Source organism: Anguilla anguilla, chromosome 6, assembly GCF_013347855.1.
Source record: "Anguilla anguilla isolate fAngAng1 chromosome 6, fAngAng1.pri, whole genome shotgun sequence".
NCBI lineage: Eukaryota > Metazoa > Chordata > Actinopteri > Anguilliformes > Anguillidae > Anguilla > Anguilla anguilla.
Window position 1 is genome coordinate 15,613,501 of NC_049206.1, and position 20,982 is coordinate 15,634,482.

Below are 20,982 nucleotides of genomic sequence, written 5' to 3' on the forward strand. Positions count from 1 at the left end.
TAAAGAGTATTGGTGTCATTCAGTGAGAGCATGCTAACGTAGCCCATGATCATGTATAAAGAATCCTCCCATCTGGCAGATGATGATGGGCATGCAGTGATGCTGAAACATTTAGGGTGTAGTCAGGATCTGTCACTGAGCAATGTGGGAGAAGCGCGGCCTGCCGTCTTTCTTCATAAAAAATTTTTCCATCCCAAACCGTGAAATCCAAGACATTGTGGTCCTGCACTCATTTCACTCTCAGTGTATGCAAAGCTTTGGCTGAATATCCTTTACTGAAGATATGCACAAGCTTGGCCAAATATCTGAGACCAAAAATATGCATAGCCTTGGGTTATTATCCATTACCGAAGATATGCATGGACTTGGCTGAGTATCCATTACCAAAGAACCCCCACGCCCTCCATTCCTTTAGTGTGTTATACTTCTGCCTTCTACTCGATCAGTAATGAGGCCGTCAGCTAATTGGCTGCACTCACAGCACGTGACTCACAGCATTTTATTGATATGGCGTAAAAGGCATACATTTCAAGAGCTTTAGTGTGAATAAGGATATGTGTCATGATATTACTATTTAATTATATTCAATTTTGTTTAGTGTGTGCCAATGTGAGTCATTCAGACCCTATTGGTGCTGTCTTTACTGTGAGCTGCACAACAGCACACCAATTGTAAGAACAGCTGAGCCAAGCAAAATGGATCAAATACATGGGTAATAGTGGACATTATTAATGTGCTGCCCACATTTTAGATATGATCTGACTATGTGACAATATGTGCAGGAACCTTAAATTATGTGATGGATAAAGACTGAACTGACCTATTGAGTAAAGGCCATATAGCATCCCCTTGCAGGCCTCTACATCTTTAATGCAGACTATAAACCAGACAGCTCCCACCCTCAGTTGAAGCCCACTGGTGAGCCATTTTGAGACCCTCCCTGTAATGTGACTCACCTGCTTTTCACGGTCTCCTGTACTGCGGTACAATGTAAACTCTGTGAACACTCAGTACCTGTGTATCATTTTCCTGGAAAGGCTAAAAAAGGCCACTGTGCTAAATGATTGCTTCCCAGGTAATTAGGCCTGTCAGGCCAGATGGTTTTCATAAATTTGAAGCTGATTTGCAACTTGGTCTAGCTGCACAATGTTCTGTTCTTGCAGCACAAGTAACTGAGGGGTTGCAGGTTCAATTCCCAGATGAGGCAGGGCCATTTTGCCCAAGAAAATTAACTGAGTTTGTGCCACTAAATATTCAGCTGTATAATCAAAAAAATCTTACTCTGTAAGTCACTCTGGGTGAGGGTATCTTCTGGACAAGACACCCTTACTTAAATTACATTTACCATTTAGGCATTTACCAGCCTCTCACATCTCATATGAGTTCAGAAATGTATAATATTTCACAGTGAAAAAGAATAATTGAAGGAGATGTTTCTTAGCGTATGGTATTCCAAGGCTCAGTATGAATACAATGTAAATGTGTTCACTCGTATCCAATGTAAAATTCATGTATGAATTGTTCCCATTACTCAAGGAAACCAAGTTCTTGATCAAAGTAATGTTTTTATCTTCCTTTTTTTGTTGTTTTGTTTTACAAACACATGGTTTTCATGTTTACTGCAGCTAATGTTGTGCAAGAGCAATTTTCTCTAAATTTTCTACCCTACTGTGTTCGCCATTTTAAAGACCTGCATTGATGTGGCAATCTTGTAGTTTTTGAGAAGAATAGTGCGCTGTTGTCCAAGTTTATGTAATATTGTCATTTTCAATACAGTACATAAATCAAACTGCTGTGTCATGCATCTCCAAAATATTTCTTTTAGATTAGTTATTTTGAGTTATTTTTACTGGGCCTGGTCCTTCCCATGGTTTCTGTAGAACCTTCTACCATCTAATTCATTATGGCCCAGAAATGACCTCGGCCCAGATGTTGTTCTTCTACCCAGCAGTCAGTTCAAAAGACAGAAATTAATCTGTGTGATGGACAGGGGAGAGTTTAGCAAGTTCCCAAGGAGAATGGTAGTCTGCCATATGGACAAATAAAGTGTACGAAAAAATATCAGCAGGATTAAAAATATGCTGTCTTTATTTTTATGTTGAAGATTCCTGGTTTCTGACGTACCCCTCCCCATCTCCCTTACCCCCCATATAGATTAAACAAATTCCACTGAAGCAATTTTTAATCTAATGCCTTCGAAAGGAACTTCAGTGGAAAAATAAACTTTTTTTTTTTAGCTGAAAACTTGTATTCAGAGTTTGGTTATTGGACAGTACATCAGTGCTAGTTCTAAAAGGCACTTACGTAAAACCCACTGATATTACAGTGCATTAATTTTGGCTTAATAACAAAAATTCCAGTCCTTAGCTGAATCCAAACTTCCCACCCTTCTGGAACACAGCGACATCCTAAGATTCTCAGAGTACGGGTTGACTTGGCTTGCCTGGCAATAATAATGCACCACCATATAAATGATTAATCTTTGTCACAAAATTAAAATATAGCCTTCAAACATGGTTAGCCGTCAAACTCAAGTACCCATTTGGACCCGTTTGAAAACGCAATTCTGCAACAATTAAAAAATGCATTATGGGCCGTCTGGGTAGTGTAGAGGTATAAGCACTCGCCTACCTCATCTGCTGCCGGGTTCAATCCCCGGCAGCGGTACTTCCTGCTTGGTCAGACGTTCCTACGAACACAATTGGCAGTGATCGCGGGTGGGAAGCCGGTGAGGGTATGGTCCTGATTGTTACATTAGCGACTCCTACTGGTTGGTCGAGGTGCCTGTCCAGAGGGGAGGGGATCCGGGGGAGATAGCATGAACCTCTGCGCACGTTATGCTCTCCCAGTGTAACTCCTCGCTGTCAGGTGAAAAGAAGCGGCTGGCGACTCCACATGTATCGGAGGAGGCATGTCGTAGTCTACACCCTCCCCAGATCAACAGAAGGATAGCACATCGACCAGGACTGTGTGATACACACTGGGAATTGGTATAATGACTAAATTGGGGAGAAAATGGCGCAAAAAAAAAAAAATGCATTGTGAAGCCAAACTGAAGAATCTCAGTTTTTCTCCGGTCATTCTTTTTTCTCCTCAGAAACGAGATGAGGTGGCTGTTGATGAAATTAGGGCCCGCGCTGCTTTTCCCAGCCTACAATGCTCCGATGCCCGCCTGTGCTCTCTTCATGAGAGGGAAGTGAGGGACTCTGTGATGTTTTCAACAGCCATCTCGCCAAAACTTTGCTGTGAAGAGAGAAACTGTTTCCAATATGGTGAGGGGGGGGGGGGGGTGCACAAGCAACAGTTGGGGTCCCTGTGAGAAGCAGATGTGCAGCTCTGTTGCTAAAGCAGGAGCCCCCCCCCCCCCCCCAGAGTGGGACTGCAGAGGCTATAATTAGACCCAATCACAGAGCTGGAGCTCCCAGTTCAGATCTAGGATGATTCCCATGTGCTTCTTGTGTGGACGTGGAGGTTGGTATGCTTCTTCCATTGAAAGCTTAAATAGCAAGCTTTGTTTTATGTAGCTCATTTTTTGCATTTGGAAATATAATTGGGAACAATTGTAGACAGCTGAACAGATTTGGAACCAATCTTGTATCTTGAGTGAATAAAGCTGAACAAGTGAATCTGGATTCACGTCTAATAATTATTTGTCACCAGTGGAATCTTTGATCCAGCTCTGTAGACTTGGATCAGCTTCACTGCTTCCTCTCTTACCTACTACTCGTCCCCAGATCAGCAATGTACAAGACATGCTGCATGAGCACTGGCCCAAGATCAGTGAGATCTGGTCTGTTTTATATTTGATTGCTGATCTTCGTCCAGCATTTTCCAATCAGCTGTTTGTTCATGTATGTGACATACTGACGGGCTGATCCCAAGCCAGCAATGAGAGAGGTGCTGTAACCAGACTTGGGTGAATACATTGGATTGGGTGAGTGAGGTACATACCAGAAACTGAGAATGTGGACCATCTGAGACTCAATGGAACATAAGCTCTCCCTCTGTCACTGCTTTCAAATGTGTTAACTGTAATAGCCATGGGGGACATCAGGTCTCAGTGAGATTCTGCTTCACCTAATGAGAAGTTTAAATCAAACCCATAGCTCAGAGAAAAGATTTTGTATCTACTTATGTTAATGTTCACAAATGTCAGTATAGTTCTAGAATTTGCTTTCCCATTCACATACTGCACTTTCAATACAGTCATCCTACCTGTATGCTTATTGACAGAGCAGAATACCTGCTGATAGCCCCTTTCACACCAGGTTGTAGGAACTAAAAGCAGGCAGAAATTATCCCCAACAGGGACTAAAATGGTTCCCGGAGCATGTTTGTGTTTCTCTCACACCCCTCACCCCATGTAGTACAGCCTGGAAAATGGCCGATTCCTCTTGCAGTAATAGCCTTTGTCCATTTTTCCACATTACATTTTCATTATTTTTATGACCAAAATCTGACAGTTTAAAAGTGATCTTGAAGTGAGATCCCTCAGTGAGACCGCTCTGTTTCTGAAAAATACTGTAATCCTTTTTTCTGTGATGTCACTCCCAGGATACGTCCAAAAAGTGCTGTTTTGCTGGGCTACAGGCTTTTTCCTGTGCATAAGCTATAACTTATCTTGTTGATGTCCTGGAAAACAAATTTATAATATCCAGAAAACATTGCGAGAATTTTCCATACGTGTATTTTTTGGTAGGCTATCTAGGGCAGAGGGAGAGAGAGAGCAAGAGTGAGCAAAAGAAAAAGATACTGAAATGGAGAGAGGTGCTTTAAGATCAACTTCATCAGAAAATGCTTTACTCTGAAAAAACACTTTCCCTTGTTTGAGAGCTCATTTTCCACTTGCATCCAAGGGTACAGTGTTGTTACACTAATTCATGAAGGCAGCTCCTATAGTAAGCTGGAAGCTGCTGAATGCAATTTCCCTTTCCTGGAGCAGGAGGCTTTTTTGATCAAGAACACCAAACCCTCATTTGTGTCTCCTGTTAACCCCAAGCACTTAAAAAGACTATTTTTGCTCTGCCCTCGCTTTAAGCCTCATCATTTTCTGGCAACACACAGCAGAGACATGGTTGATGTTCCAGTCCTGGGCAGATAAGTAGATATTCTTGGTAATTTAAATTAATTTAGACTGTGTTATGAACCCCTACTGCAAGTTATTAGAAAAGGCTAATGAGCTGGATTCTCTCAGCACTGGTCCTTGTCATTCATAAGTAAATGTAATTTTTTCTGTAGCAGTGATCACAAAATGTATCTCCTCCCTCAAGCCCAAATCAGTGACTTCCTTTTGCCCCATCCCTGGAAGTCCATGGGCTGCCACCTTAGATGTCCTGTTTCTCATGCCGTCATTAACTATTCAGATTCGTAAAGCAGACCTTTGTAGCTGGGAAACATTAGAATGCTGATCTCTAAATTGGCCCGCAATTTCCCAGATATTTCTTGATTGTGTAATAGCAGGTTGGGTTGCACATGTACGATAGATGAGGGGAAGAATTTTTCCTTTTTTTTTTCTCTGCAATTTGAGGCGTGTTTCCATCCCATCCCACTGCCTCTTGTGTGTGGAATGATTATCTGAATTCGCCAAGCCATTGTAGTGTAAGGAAGGCCAAGCTCGTGCCAGGGTACCAAAATTCATTATGTTAAACAAAAGGAGACACAAATCCAGTCCTACAGCATTCTAAACCAGTATGAGCTAAACTGTGTAAATTATTGCATATTTCCCAGTAAACAGGGATAATCCTCTAAATGGGATAATCCCTCCATTAGAATGGGGAAAAAGTCCTTTCTCTGGGAATCATAGTTAGTTATGGATATTAACAGTCATTGATTTGTATAAAGAGAGCATGTGCTATTCATTTCAAGACCTTAGGGAGCACTTTAATTTAGCAGATAAGTCAGTCTTCTGGAAATATTTGCGGTTGAAGTGCTGTACAGATGCCCTGGGAGTCCCAACGAAGGGGGATGAGAATAAGGTACTAGCCTATCTTAGCCTGTCAGCCTCAGTCCTTTATAAAATGATGGCAAATAATTTGTATGGCAAATGTAATAATCTAAGGCGAACATGGGGAAAAAATCTGGACTCGGACATTGGGGAGGATAGATGGGAAAGTATTGTGGCTAATGCTGGGTGGTCAGCGAGGGATGCATTAAGTAAACTTACGCACTAAAAAAAATTCACAGTTATTATTACACCCCAGTTAAGCTCCACAAAATGGGGCTAGTGGATAATGATAAATGCTGGAAGTGTAAGGATGAGGTAGGCACCTTCCTTCATGTAATATGGGAATGTCCCTATGCCTTTCCTTTTTGGAAGCACATCATTAAATCTATTGAGGAATGGTTGGAAACGTCTTTTCCAGAATCTCAACAACTCTGTCTACTGGGAGATAGGTCTCTTCTACACCACGTATATCCAAAACAGAATATGGACTAGCATTGGCTGCATTTATCATTACTGCTAGGATTACCCTCCACCACTGTAAAAGTCAGGTCAAACCTGAATTCTCTGAATGGTTAAAGCTAATGACATATACTGCCTCTTTTGAATGGCTGGTTGCAAGAAGGAATTATTATCAAGGGAAATTCCATCAGGTCTGGCTCCACTTCCTAAACTGTGTGAAAGATGAGAGTAATATCCCGTAGGGAAGGGGTAAAGCCTAGTGATCCTTGTAACATTTGATTATCCCCACCAGACACGGTCATGCACAGTAGTGCTTCCATGTCCCATGTCCTAATGTTTGTTATTATTATTATTATCATCATATAATATGGGTCCTGATTTGTTGTGTTGTTATGATGATGATGTCATTGTCATGTTGCGTGATTTGGTAATGTAAAATATGTTTGAAATCTGGATGACAAAATGCATTACATTATTAATTAAATTGAAAATAAGTACACTTGTTATATTCATCATCTGGCTATGTCTACCGTTCCATTTGTGCGCAACTATCATAGCAGCCCTGGAACATTTAGTTTGGTGTATAATGTTTTACTTACAGCCACTATTAAAAAATCAGATAATCATATTAAAACGTATTTGTTTTTTGAAAGCTCTCTGATATTTTAATATTTCATTATTTTGTGCGAAGTGACGTTGGAGCAATTTACGATGGAGAGATAAAACACCCAGGAATTAACATTTTTGACAACGTCTGCCACTAGGTAACTTCGATTCCCCGGTGGAACAATTCCATTGTAGCCTTCTTTTCAGCAAGGACTTGACTATAATTGATTCAGTAAATATCCAGCTGTGTAAGTGTATAGTATGTAAAAGAATGTATGCTGAGCTAAGTTGGTCTGGATAATGGCATCTGTTAAAATGCCTAAATTTGTGATTTTCTTTTAATTATTCCTAAAAAGCCCATTTGTCTGATTTGGCGGCCTTTAGCAACAGGCATTAATGTTAGTCAAATCACTGGCGCACGCGATTGCTCCTGGGATTGCACGCGACTCGTTCCTTCACAGATGTGTAAAGCTGGCGGCAGCAGCTAGCAGGCGAGCAGCCGCGCGCGCACACCCCGTGCCAGAAAAACTGTAGGCGCCCTCAGCTCAGCCACAATTTGTACTCTCAGCGAGGTGATCCTGCCGTGAATCAGGGTGATGAATCGCTGCTGGAACTTCTGCACGCGGATTGCAAGGGAGAGGGAGAGAGAGCAGGGAACAGATTAAAAAGGCAGGCTTTGTGTCAGCCAAAGTTTAAACATCACATTGTGTCAGCTGTGATGTCACTATCAACAACATCCCCATGTTCTCAGCACAGACCCGCTGCCAGGTACAGTCTGACAAATATTTAACTCACTTTGAAACCGAAGGCTTCCAGGAGCCTGCTCACTATTTACCATCTATTGATGTGATATTGCTTTTGGCTTAAGGTTCAAGACACCATTTTAAGTGATTTTCCTCTGGTGTCATTCCATTGGGGAGGTTGCTCTAAATGTGAACAGATGGTAATAAAAGATCCTGAACATATTTTCAATGATTATATCTCATAATCTAATAGGTTTCTGAACATTTATTTGCTGAGCAGAATGAAAAGATGCACTGATTTCCTCTGTGTCTTTGTCTTTGGGCCAGAACCCCACTCTGATCCTAGTGCAGTGACCACTGCTTTGTGGAATGTCTCCAGAGGAACAGAAGAAGGTGAGAGTTTACACTCCTCTCTTGTTTTGTTTATTTCCATGTAGTTAAACAGTGGTCCTTATACTCTGCAATGTAATCTATTGGATGCATTTGCATTTTTATCAGGTATGGTGCCAAATTAAGTGTCCAGCTAAAGAAGTGTTCCTCAGTGTATGGTTTATTTTATTTCAATATGGTTTAGAGTGGGAGGGAGAGGGAGAGTTAGACAGATTGTCAGCAGATTGTCTCCATTTTGCACTGGCACACCTGGATCAACCTCCTCTGACTGGACAAGGTGCCTGCAATCTACCTGTGCCAGCTGCATTTGGAGTTCATTCCTCCATGGCCAAAACTGCACAGCTCAGCTGGAATTAAACAAACCAACGACTGTCACGTTGCCATTTGGAGGAGAATACATACTTGTCTGCACTCTCCTGAATTGGCAGATGGCTCTTCTGTGATTGAATTGGATCCAAATAATATTGGACATCCAAAAAAATAGCTACAGAAAGATACAAGCAGTGTATTAAGTGGCATAAATAATTGAGAGATTCAGACTGTCAATATAAAACTACAGAGGGAGAAGAGGGACCTATTTTTTATTATAGTGTATTTCTACAATATGAGTACAAATGCACACACACACTCGTGCACACACACGTGCACACATCATGTACTTTTTTGAGGGTTGTTAAGAGTTGAAATCCACAGTTTTAGCTTTTCCTGTGCAGACTCCAGCAAGGCACCAGGAGTGTTCTCCTTTTCTTTTATTGACTGTGAAAGTGATATCGGTTTCCCTTGCCTTGTCATGAGGTTTTGAAGGCCGCATAATTTATTAGGTGACTTCTTATCCCAGCTGTTTCACATATAATACAGGTGTGAATTCTGAAGCACATACATTTGTTTAGGTTTGATGGATTACATCAACACATGAAGTGTTTGTCAGCCAGAATATTATGTGTGTTTATATCCTCTTGTCTGTCTGGCATACCTTGTCCAGTGGTTAAAAAAAAATTGTAAGGGATGAAACAAGTAATTTACTGAATAGTAAATTATAGCTAGATAATATTATATTCATTCACTATGCATGTTGGTAAAATGTAAATACAGTATGTTGCTCAACAAGCAAGTGGTATGAACTGTGCATGCATCAATGCAGTTACTGTTGTATTCTTATTGCAACACTTTTTTTGGCTTCAAGCTGAAGAATATAGGGACTGCGGGAGACCATATCTGCCTCATATGGAGTGTGAAGGAAGTTGCTGTTAAAAGCAAATCTGGCTTCCACAAGAGTGCACTCTTGTTTAATTTATGCCTTTGGCCCTACATCAGTAAATTTAACATTTTTTTTGTGGCAATAAAATTTTTTTATAAAAGGAAGAATAATTAATTTCTCAGTATTTATGTTTTTAACTCTGCTCTCTCTTAGGCTCTGTACACTCTCACTCCAAATCTTTCTTGCCTACCTTTGTTGTCAGAAAATACACAAAGGTAGGACGAATATTTTTTATTTTTTGGTGTTAAATTTCACCACCCTATAAATCAATACTATACAAAAACAATATAGCCATGCGCTCAGTTAAATCCACCATGGACTCATTCCTGAGCAGAAATATCCATATTTGTCTTTCCCCTTTCCTTTTTGTAGTCTATGTAATGCTATAGTTTTGCCTTTTTTGCTGACAGATGATTTTTACTTCAGCTTTGATTTTTCAATCCGGCTTTCAACCAAAAGAGCAGCCACAACACAGGTTCTCAAGGCTCTGTTTAAGTTGCTAATGTCAGTGACCAGAAAACGCTTGAGTACAATTGTATAAATCCATTAGAAATCTTCCATTATTTATTTTCACAGCAAAGTGCATTTAAGTATCATCATTTTTACTAAGGCCATAAAGCATAATTGAATTAAAAAGCATCACATTGCTACTAGAATATTGCTATCTAAAATTGTACAAAAAATGCTAGCTGTAAGCCGATGCAAATAAAACTGTTGCATTAAACTGTTTCTGACAGCTGTTGCATGTGTTAATAGCCCCATTTAATGAACCAGAAAAGTTTAGTTTTTTTAAGCTTGCCATGTGTGTATATAGTTTTGGGCTTAAAGGACATTTTTAAATGTATTTTTTAAATCCTTTCACTGAATGTAACTACCGGAACAACTGCATTGATAATTGTGTATTTTATTGTGTGTGAGGAAAGCAGTTGTACTGTATTTGTTAAAGAAAATGACCTATTTGTGACCTGACATAAATCAAGTTCATATTTGGAGATGAAGGCAGAGTTTGTTTATGAGAGACTTGCCTTGCCCTCCAACCCAGCTTAAGGGAGTCTAGACGCGGAGGTCAATTCCACACATTTTTGTAGCCCGGTTGGGAATTATAAGAGCGGGACCAACAGTGCCTTCCAGCAGTGATTTATGCTTCTGACACCTGGACCTCACCAAAAAGTGGTTGAAAAAGTTACAGTTCATTTTTATGTCGCTATGACATCCATCATGGATAGTCCATTGTAGTTTCACAGCCTTTCCCTTTTATGAGACAGCAGTGGTTTCATGAAGCATTCCTCTTTACACCCCAGTAATCCAACTTGACTGTCATATGCAATGGTGGTTTATCATGTGACTTTGCGAGGGAAAAATGGAATCAGGTTATTGTTACACATCATCCCATTCCACCCAGCCCTTAAATAAACATTTGGAAGGCAAGGTGAAAGGTCACCATTTCCTTATTTTGAGAGGGAAATCCAGTTTATTATCTGTCTAACGGCTTGAATGTTCGGCAAATTAAAATTTCCGCTCTTCCTCCTTTCTAATTTGAATAGCTTTTTTGTTTGTTGTTTTAATGTTGTGGGTCAATGTTTTGGGAGGATTGAAGTCTCAGAGATGAGCAGCTTAATTGGACGAGCAGGGGGGTCCCCTTTCCCAGAATCTATTTTAATAGTCTCAATATCAGTGAATGCAAAATATATAATTTATGTAATATCAAAAGACCTGCATGGAATTAGCCTTGTTCCATGGCAACCTCGCAGCTTTGCCATTCAACACCTGAGTTATTTATTAGGACCCGTCTCAAAATTCAGCCACAAGCACTTCAGAGTTCAGTGGGACACAGTCTATACTGCAGCTGGCTCATTCAGCCCTTAGGACAGGACCACTTCTTCACATTGTACAGCTGTGATTGGATAAACAGATTTAACGCTTATTACTTGCAGTACATTACTGAATGAGAGAAAGTGGGAGGTAGGAGAAAATTAATGCGTTACACAGTTGCACAGATCACTAGTTGTACACTGATTATACGCTAGTTAGTCCTATCAGCCATGTCTGTTGTCTCGCCTAGGCTACTTCCTGAAGCTGGAGGCACCAATGAATAACATCACCACATCCCTGGGCCAGGTGGCGGAGCTGCACTGCCGGGTGTCGGGGAACCCGGCCCCCACCGTGCGCTGGCTGAAGAACGACGCGCCCGTGGTGCAGGAGCCTCGCCGCGTGTCCTACCGGCCCACCGTCTACGGCTCGCGGCTGCGCATCCGTGACCTGGACACCACAGACACCGGGTACTTCCAGTGCGTGGCCACCAATGGCTTCAGCACTGTGTCCACCACCGGCATCCTTTTCGTCAAGTTCGGTGAGCCCCGCTTGAGTTATCTAGCACCCCTTCCATATGAGATCATCACACCTCCCCTTTGCTTCTTACATATTGTGCATAATGGCAATAGCGACTTTCATATGCTAGTTTTTGCATAGTCCCACCTTAGTGCAGTGTTTTGTCATGTTAAACAACAGCTAAACTCTGGATTCAATCTAACCAAAATGTGCTCAGATTGTGAGTGGTCAGCCCCTGCCTTTAAACTGCTTTTCTTTTTTTAGATCCTCAGCCCACCCCCATGGCAGGAAGGCCTTCACCGTAAGTTCCCCTTTTTTAGTTCATGAATTTATTTACTTATTTACTTAAAAAAATAACCCTATGAGTAAATCGGGGTTGTGTTATCTGGTTGCATTAAGTTGTCTAGGTAGTCTAGTGATATGTGGAATTAGTTTGTGAAACTTTCCAAAAATAGAGGGACAAAATAATGGAATCTGACAGTACTTTGGTACTTATATTTAGTCTCAATTTTTATGCTACCGACTGTTAGTCTAGCCAGATGCACGATGAACATCAAGTCCAATCAGATCTAGGGCCTGTGTGGTTTATTGTGCCAAGAAGACCTGGGACATCTGCCCAGCTAGAGTGATTGAGAAGCAAAAAGCGTGAGGGAAGGAGAAGGAGGGAAAATATTTGGAAGTGAAAGAAGAGAGAATTAAGACTGATCAATTCAAAAAAGGTCTCTTGGGATCTTCTGGGTTTTATTTCTACAATGACTGCTTTGTATGTAAACATTTTCACCACGTTATGATTCATTTTCTTTTGGATATTTGGTAACCGTAGTGGCCGAGCTGTGTGTTTAGTTAAACTTTATTTTAGGAGAGCTGAGTGTAGAAGCAGTTGTAGTACGTCAAGTGGAACAGTGCTGCTCATCAGAGCAAGATGTCAGTCTGTTATTCCCAAGGATGGAGCACTTTGGCTAACACTTCTTTCTGCGTCGAACATACACCCCTGTTACTTACACTGTGGGGTAAAGGAGTTTCACTTGCCAGAACAAACTTTCACATGGTTAAAATGTTTCAAAAATAGCACTTTGAACTGCCAGAAAGAAAAGCCAGAAGTAATTGAATAAATCTGCTGAAGGGGAGGATACCATTACAGGACCATATCCTTTTGCTGTAAATTAGGGATTCTCAGAGTGTGAGGCATGTACAGCAGAGGGCGATTTGAAGGCTGTGATATTATTGCCAACGTGTTACCTTGCTCTGTGTGTGTATTCATCTCTATATGTTTGTGTTCTGACCCTGGTTTGTGTTTGCAACAGAAGGGCCTTGATTTGCAGAACAGCCCTGGGCCAGAAGCACCATAAAAACAATATGTATTAAATCACTTCAGCATTCAGATATGTCAAATGATCTCAAGTCATAATTAACTTAGTAATTAAGTGTGAAATGTCAGGTATTTCCTACCTAGGGATTGTCCACATATTTCCACAAACAAAAACTTGATATAATGTACTATGAATGCAAAAGTTTGGCAGAGAAAATCTAACAGTGCAGTTAGTCCTAATTGAGAGAATCAACACTATTTTTTCCAGTAGTGTGATTTTTTTTTTTTTTTTTTTTTTTTTTCCATTTGGAGAAAAGATTAATATTATTGTAGTTGCCCTGTCAAAGCTGTTTAATTTTCCCATGACTTTCTTGAAAAACAAACTTCGTTCAGCGGACAAAGGGCAATTACAAAAATATTTGTACTCGTTCCACATCCCTGCTCTAAGCATTCCAGCAGGACACTTGTGGTTAAAGAAGACCAGGCTCTAGCTATGGAATCACTGATGACAGCTGTCCCCATGCACCATACACCCGAGTCACCAAGTATATCTGTGAGCTCTGATGGCCTTTGTAGAAGACTGAGAAAGACCAAACCCATGTATAGAAAATATAAGATAATTAAAGAAAATAATAAAAGAATCTGTCACAAAACAGTTACTAATTGTTACAAAATTCTCATGAACGTGTAAAAATATCACGGTTTATATATTCTGAAAGTCTAAAATGAGTCATCCATGAATTATGGAAGTAATCATATGCTCAAAAGGGAAGAATATTTTTTTGCCTTTTAATCCAGGGCTAGCAGTGAGTGCAGTGTTTGTAACCCGATAGTTGTCAGTTCCTACTCATATGGGGATCCCATGAGGAAAAATAGTACACTTGAGCACACAAAGTATAATTATAAACTTATTATACTTAATGTGTGATAAAGTAAAAAATAGTATGGCTCAAGTATACTTTTTATACGTGGGACAATGCTGGCATATCCTTAATAAATGCACATGAATTCCTTCAGTAAATACCCAGCTGTCTGAGATTTACATCTGTATCCAGCTGTGTAAGACTCTGGGAAAACGCATCTGGAAAGCAAATAATGTCTGTTATTTTATACATTCGCAGTGGCAGCTTGCCTAACTTTTGAGTGATGAGGAGATGATTCTATCAGCCATCGGGTGGTAGATCACATTGTAGTTTTCAGGTGTTATTTTTCATGCTGACACTATTTTAATACTTTGGTTGCACCCACAGTGTCCACGAAAGCGGTTCTGTTCTCACCAAAAACACAACAGTGTTTGCTCATATTCACACCGAAATGCCCTCTGCAGATGAAGTGCATTTCCAAGAGATTATGGTGGCCCATTCTTACTGCAGATGTAACTTCAACCTTTTATGTTTCACTTCCTGATTCCCCAACCAAACCCCCCCCACTCCCCTTCCTGAAACATGGCAGGAAATTAGATACGAGAAAGCAGGAAGTGAAATGGCACAGCAGTGCCCAAAAGGGACACAGTTCTGCAGTGCATCTAACGTACTTTGTCCTGCACAGACCAGTAATTTACACAGGTGACACATTATGTAGAAACCAGAGAACTGACAGAGGCTGAGCTTGAGGCTTTTATATGTGTGTGGGCTCAGAGGCCATAAACACATCACCACAAATCAGCAGTTTTACTGAGAAGTTTGGCCATGTGATCATCCGTGCCTGTTGGTGAGCTTTTAGTGAGAGTCTAGGTCAAAAGTTTGTTCTGGCGTTTGTGTGAAGGAGAGTGCTGGTGTAGAAAGCAGGCAGGGTGACTCGCCACATGTCGGTCCTATAAGAAATGGCAGAGACATTAAGAGCCGAGCGGGCGAAGAGGTAGAACGCCAGGGCAATGTCACTCCCAGCGTTCTGCAGTGAGTCAGTTGTTCGTGTTTATCACTCGAAGCAGAGAATGGAGAGCATCCCTTCCTCTCACAGAACGCACATGCTCCTGCTATTGTTTGCTTCTCTATCCTAAGGGTTTTTTCCATGAGCGGACTGCTTCCCAAAACTTTAAACAAGATGATGAATGTAGAAATGCGGGGTGAGGATCAGCCGCCCAGCAGACCGTTTTTTGTTATGTTTTGTTTTTTGATTTTTAAAGGAGATTGGGACAGCTGACCCTCTCATATATATTTTGTACTTTATTCAAGCAGGCATAATACACATGAATGAAAACTTCCAAAAAAAAATGAATGGCTAATAAATTACCAAAGTCCATAAATATCCTCAGTACATTAAAGCCTGCTGGGTTTTAAGTGCTCACAGCTGCTTCATAGAAACCTCCCAAGCCAGAGTCCACCAGGAGACGATGTCAGGGTCAGGGGAGGTCAGGCTGGTTAAGAAGGGGTCGATGCCTCCTCATCCACCATGAAAAATGGGGAGCCTTTAAGGCCTCTACACCTAATTCTTTTGGTGGAAGAACATCGTGGTCTGTTCAGGAGTTTCAGGTTGATGGGGATCACCTCACACATTGAAAGGCTTGTTTACCCCCACCACATTAAAATGAGTTCAACTAGAAAATTGTATTGAGTATTACATTTTAATTATTTGCACAACATAAATGTGTATGTTACTCCATAAGAAAAGTTTTAAAATGTGTTTCAAATAATTAAAATTGCAATTTCCTAATTCCACAGGTCATACAATATACTGCAGTTGACCTTCGTGTAAATAGCATGGCCAGTCTGAGGTGAAAGGAAAGTAATGCAAACATGTTGAGCTCTGGACTAATATAAGCATGATGTTCATGATCTGCAATGATGAACAGAATTAGACATTTTTGCCTATGCTTATGTACAGTTTTAGGAAATTTTGTTTTTTATTTCTAAACAGCAAGAAAGCTGAAAACATATTCTGGTCATGCCTACTTCATCATGCATCAATGTGTGTGTGTGTGTGTGTGTGTGTTCAGTGTCAGTGCCCAAGCTTCATGTTTCATTGAAAATGGAAACAGTTAAATGATGACTGCCATCTGAACAGTTAGCAGTGCAACAGCAGGTTATGTCTTCCGTAATGGCCTTAGTATGGCAGCAATCAAAGATTCAAACCTCACAAACGCTCTAATAAGTATCTGCGGACAGTTGTGTGGCAGACACTGTTACATCGATTCAACATTGCTGGAAACCACTGGTTTATATGATGGTTATTTTCGATGGCTGTGGTATGTATGATTTGCAGAAATAATCACAAGTTTACCCCCAATACACATTTACACACGCACACATGTACACGCACGTGCACACAAACACACTGCATGGCCAAAAGTATGGTGACACCTGACATCCAACATCTCATCCAAAATTATGGGCACTAATATGGAGTTGTTCCAGCCGTTGCTGTTATAACAACCTTTGCTCTTCTGGGAAGGCTTTATACTAGTTGTTGGGGCATTGCTGCATGAATTTGTTTCCATTCAGCTAGAAGAGCTTTACTGAGGTCGGGCACCAATTGGGCGATTAGGCCTGTCTCACAGTTTGGCTTTTCTATTGATCCCAAAGGTATTGGAGTATAAGTTCTTCCACACCAATCCCAGCAAAACCATTTCTGTATGGACCTCGCTATGTGGCTGGGTGCATTGTCATGCTGAAACAGGAAACGGCCTTCCCTTGCCACAACTGTTGCCACAAAGTTGGAAGCACAGAATTGTCTAGAATGTCATTGAATTAAGATTTTCCTACACTGGAACTAAGAGGCCTAGCCCAAACCATGAAAAATAGCCCCAGACCACAGGATGTGTATACTGGATGTGTTATGTGTATGTGTGTGTGTATAATCTATGCATCTGTGTTTGTACTGTGTGTATGTGTGTGTGTGTGTGTGTGCGCATGTGTGCACTGTATGTATGTATTATACATGTCTTATTCCAGTTCCAGAACATTCCGTACTTTTCCCTCTAAAATCCTTCACAGAAGGTGGTTATGATTATTAAGCATTTAACATAATTCTCAGCAGAGCACTAGCCAAATGTAAAAAATGTGATGCAGCTAAATTAAGCTTCTAAATTTAAAAAATGATCCTGTAATTGGTGACTACGGTGAAATAATTACACAATTCCTGGCTGGGGTCTGTGGCACTGTTTTGTGAGATGAAGGCTTGAAGCGATGGTGCTATTTTCCTACAGAGAGACCGCAGGCTGTCTAACCGACAGGAATTCCTCCAGCGGGTGAGCTTTCCTGCTGGTCTTCACTCTCTCTAACTTATTATCACTTGTCCTCCTCTTTCTGCAGTCTTGAGTTCAGTGCTAACGTCTGTGCTCTTGAAATGTACATGTCATTGGCGCTCTACAGAAACATTGACTAACCATAGATATACATATTTTTACAGGTAAATATTTTTCTTAGTGGTAGCCTACCTCAACTCTTGTCTAAACAAGACTGAAAGATGTCCACTTAATGACTATGGGAGTAGAGTTGGTGCTCCTTAATGAGGTCATGGGCTTACGGCATAATGTGAGCGTGTGTGTGTACCTGAATAAAATGGACTGGGTGCTTATGTCTGTGTGCAGGAGAAGTGTCAGAGTGAGGGTGGCTCAGTTTGTGTGCAGTGCCCTTCATTCAGGGTCAATACCCCAAAGGAAGGGTGTTTTTCGGTATGGGGTGTAGATAATGCTTATGTTAAAGTGAGATCATTGTTCTTGTACTACATTGTGGTTATTTTGTCTGCAAATCGGGCCTCACGGTTGTGCACACTGGGCCACAGAGGGAGAACCGCTGGTATGAAATGACTCGTAACCAGACGTCTGTGCAGGGAAGGGAGTTCATGTGCACCTGACACAGCTCCCCACGCTGCCCCGCAGTGAACACCCTGAGAACTACCGTGCATGCGCTCTCCCCTGTCTCAGGGATGTGTACGAGGAGGAGGGCTTCTGCCAGCCTTACAGAGGCATCGCCTGCGCCCGCTTCATTGGCAACCGGAGCATCTTTGTGGACTCCCTGCAGATGCAGGGCGAGATAGAGACCCAGATTACAGGTATTTTCACACCGGCTTTCTCTTAAGACCCAGGTCACAGGTACATTCACACCAGGGGGGTATTTCACAAAGCAGCATTACTGAGTTAGCTGGATAACTGCTCTGAGTAAAACTCAGAACTCTCCCAAATCTGGAACATGGACTGGAGTAAAAAGATCTGTTCTGGCTTTTATTCATGCAGTTATCCAGCTAACTCGGTAATCCTGCTCTGGACCCACATTACAGGTATTGACACCTCCAGCTTTCTGCAAAGACCCAGATAACAGGTGTTATTGTTTATCAGAAATGATATTTCTGACCTGCAGCGTTGAGTCTTCTGTAGATATTATGTTAAGCTTGTGTTGAGTCTGTGTCAGGTTTGTGCTTGAGGTGTAACTGCCTTCTTTCAGCGGCCTTCACCATGATCGGCACGTCGGCCCAGCTGTCAGACCGATGCTCACAGTTTGCCATCCCGTCACTCTGTCACTTTGCCTTCCCGGGGTGTGACCAGAGCTCGGGCAGCGAGCGGCCGCGGGACCTGTGCCGGGACGAGTGCGAGGTTCTGGAGAACGACCTGTGCCGGACCGAGTACATCATTGCCCGCTCGAACCCCGCCATCCTAAAACGCCTAAAACTGCCCAACTGCCACCAGCTGGCAGCAGCCCACACTCCTGAAGCCTCCACCTGCATGAGGATTGGCATCCCCCTGGCCACACACATTGACAAGGGTAAGGGTGCGTCTTCCTTGGCATGCTCATCAACTAGAGTACTTTCACCTGGCCATGCCCATTGAGGACTAAAATAAAATTGAGAACAGGAATTTTTCGACTTTCCCTAAACAAGCTGAGACTTTTTTTTCCCACGAGTGAAAATCCCACGTAAGTACCTGCTTTAGAAATACCCATATTCAGGGACCAAATTGTTTCCCAGTTTTTCTCCTCACTCTACTGTTCAGTGATGCCACATGCAAACATTGCCTGAACTGTTTGTCTGTAAAGCTAGTTCTGTCCCTGAAATGTCTTTCCATGGATTCATAATTGCTAATGATCTATGTTCAAGCTCAGTTAAGAGTACAACTCTCCAGTCTTTCTGTCTTAACGTGTCTCATATTAATATCCTTTGGCTAAACCCCTTAACAAGAACTAGAACACCCTGCAATACTGACCAGCTGTCTATTTCTCTATCTAGCCTAACATCCAGTTGGTGGACCTATCAACATTACCAGGTGCTTCCTGCATGTCTGTCTCTGTCTTATCTTCAACTGTATTATTAGGAGTCATTAGTAGGCCAATAACAAGTCCTAGAGCCCACTGTTCTGTCTGTCTGCAGTCATTAAATGGTCTGGATTTAATATATATATAAGTTCTTTGTTCTTAATTTTACTTACATTTTTTTTTTTTCTTCAAACATTGTCACTAATTTGCTAAACTTTTTTTGAATGAAATAATATTGGCATTTCAGGCAATTTGATTGAAGCTAAGCAGGTGGCTGATTATGTCACTCACGTGCCTGTAGGGTAATGGCTATCTTGCAAGTTTAGCTTATAATAATCAGTTCTTCTCTTGTTCTCTCTGTTCACAGATCATCACTGTTACAACGGCAGTGGGGTGGACTACCGAGGCACAGTCAGCATGACCAGGTCAGGATTACAGTGCCAGCCCTGGAACTCACAGTACCCCCACAGTCACGACTACCTGGCACTGCGGTACCCAGAACTCAGTGGAGGCCACTCCTACTGCCGTAACCCAGGGAACCAGCAGCAGGCGCCCTGGTGCCTGACCCTGAATGAGGCTGTACGCATGGAGCTGTGTCACATTGCTCTGTGTGGTGAGAAAACGTCGCAGATGCTCTACTTCCTATTCACATCCACGACTATCTACTGACACAGCATTACTGACACTAGTCTAGTCTGCTGATGTATACTACTGATACGCACTACTGACAGAGTATATATACTGCTGACTACTGTCTACTGATACGCATTACTGACACAGTATGTATACTACTGACTACTGTCTACTGATACACACTACTGACACAGTACATACATTACTCCGTCCTGTTGCGCAGTACCATGTGGTTTGTGTGATGAACAGACACAGTGTGCTGTGACTTGTGTGATGAACATATAGAGCCTATGTGCCGTGTGTGTGCGTACAGTATGTGTGGTGACCAGACAGAGTGCGGTGTCTTCCTGTTGCACAGACACCCAGAAGCAGCCCGGTCGCAGCGGTGTGGAGACGCTGTCCATTCTGGTCCCCTGCGTGATCCTTCCCCTGGCCATCGCCCTGCTGTTCTTCTTCATCTGCACCTGCCGCAACGCCCAGAAGGCCCAACGGTCGCCTGTCCCACGCCAGCCCAAACCTGTCAGGGGCCAGAATGTGGAGATGTCCATGCTCAGTGCTTGCAAGCCCAAGGTAACGGCAGCAGACAGACACACATGCCTAATGTTTCAGAATTGGATGCGATGAGATGAGAACAGTCTGTCTATTTAGTATGTGAACCTGGACCCACATGGAGCGCATTCAACACAAAACACAGTTATGTTGTAAAGATGTGAAAATCAGGATCGGGTATTATTGCAAACACATTTCCTACAGCAGGGACAGTTGTGTTCTGGAGATGTGTTCTAAAGCAGCAGCAAGTGAATTCTAAAGAAGTGCTCTTTAGTTCAGAGTAAAAAAAGGGGGATGGTGTTTGTTGGGCTCAAGGGGGTGGAGAGAGAAAGAAACTCTAGAGGGTTTGGGGGAATGGTCCCCCAGGAGAGACATTTTTCAAAAATATGATATGGTTTGTTCTGATAACTTCTGAGAGTAGAAAATTACTCTATTCAACAATTTCAAAACCAAGGATGGATGCATTTTGCCAGCCTTGAAATAAAACGTGTCAGTGATTGAAAATATGTACACTAATATGTTTTTAAAAATGAACAAAGACAGGACTGGAATTATACATCTAACATCTAATTATACAT

At 41.8% G+C, this 20,982-nt stretch overlaps 1 protein-coding gene across 1 annotated transcript in view; it reads left to right on the forward strand.

Moving 5' to 3' along the window:
- LOC118230352 (inactive tyrosine-protein kinase transmembrane receptor ROR1-like) overlaps positions 1-20,982 on the forward strand; it is a 91,038-nt gene that overhangs the window by 24,903 nt on the left and 45,153 nt on the right. Inside the window, 7 exon segments of the mRNA XM_035423283.1 lie at positions 8,080-8,145; positions 11,463-11,750; positions 11,993-12,029; positions 17,902-18,029; positions 18,419-18,736; positions 19,590-19,835; positions 20,214-20,425. Coding sequence (XP_035279174.1) covers positions 8,080-8,145; positions 11,463-11,750; positions 11,993-12,029; positions 17,902-18,029; positions 18,419-18,736; positions 19,590-19,835; positions 20,214-20,425 — 1,295 coding nt within the window.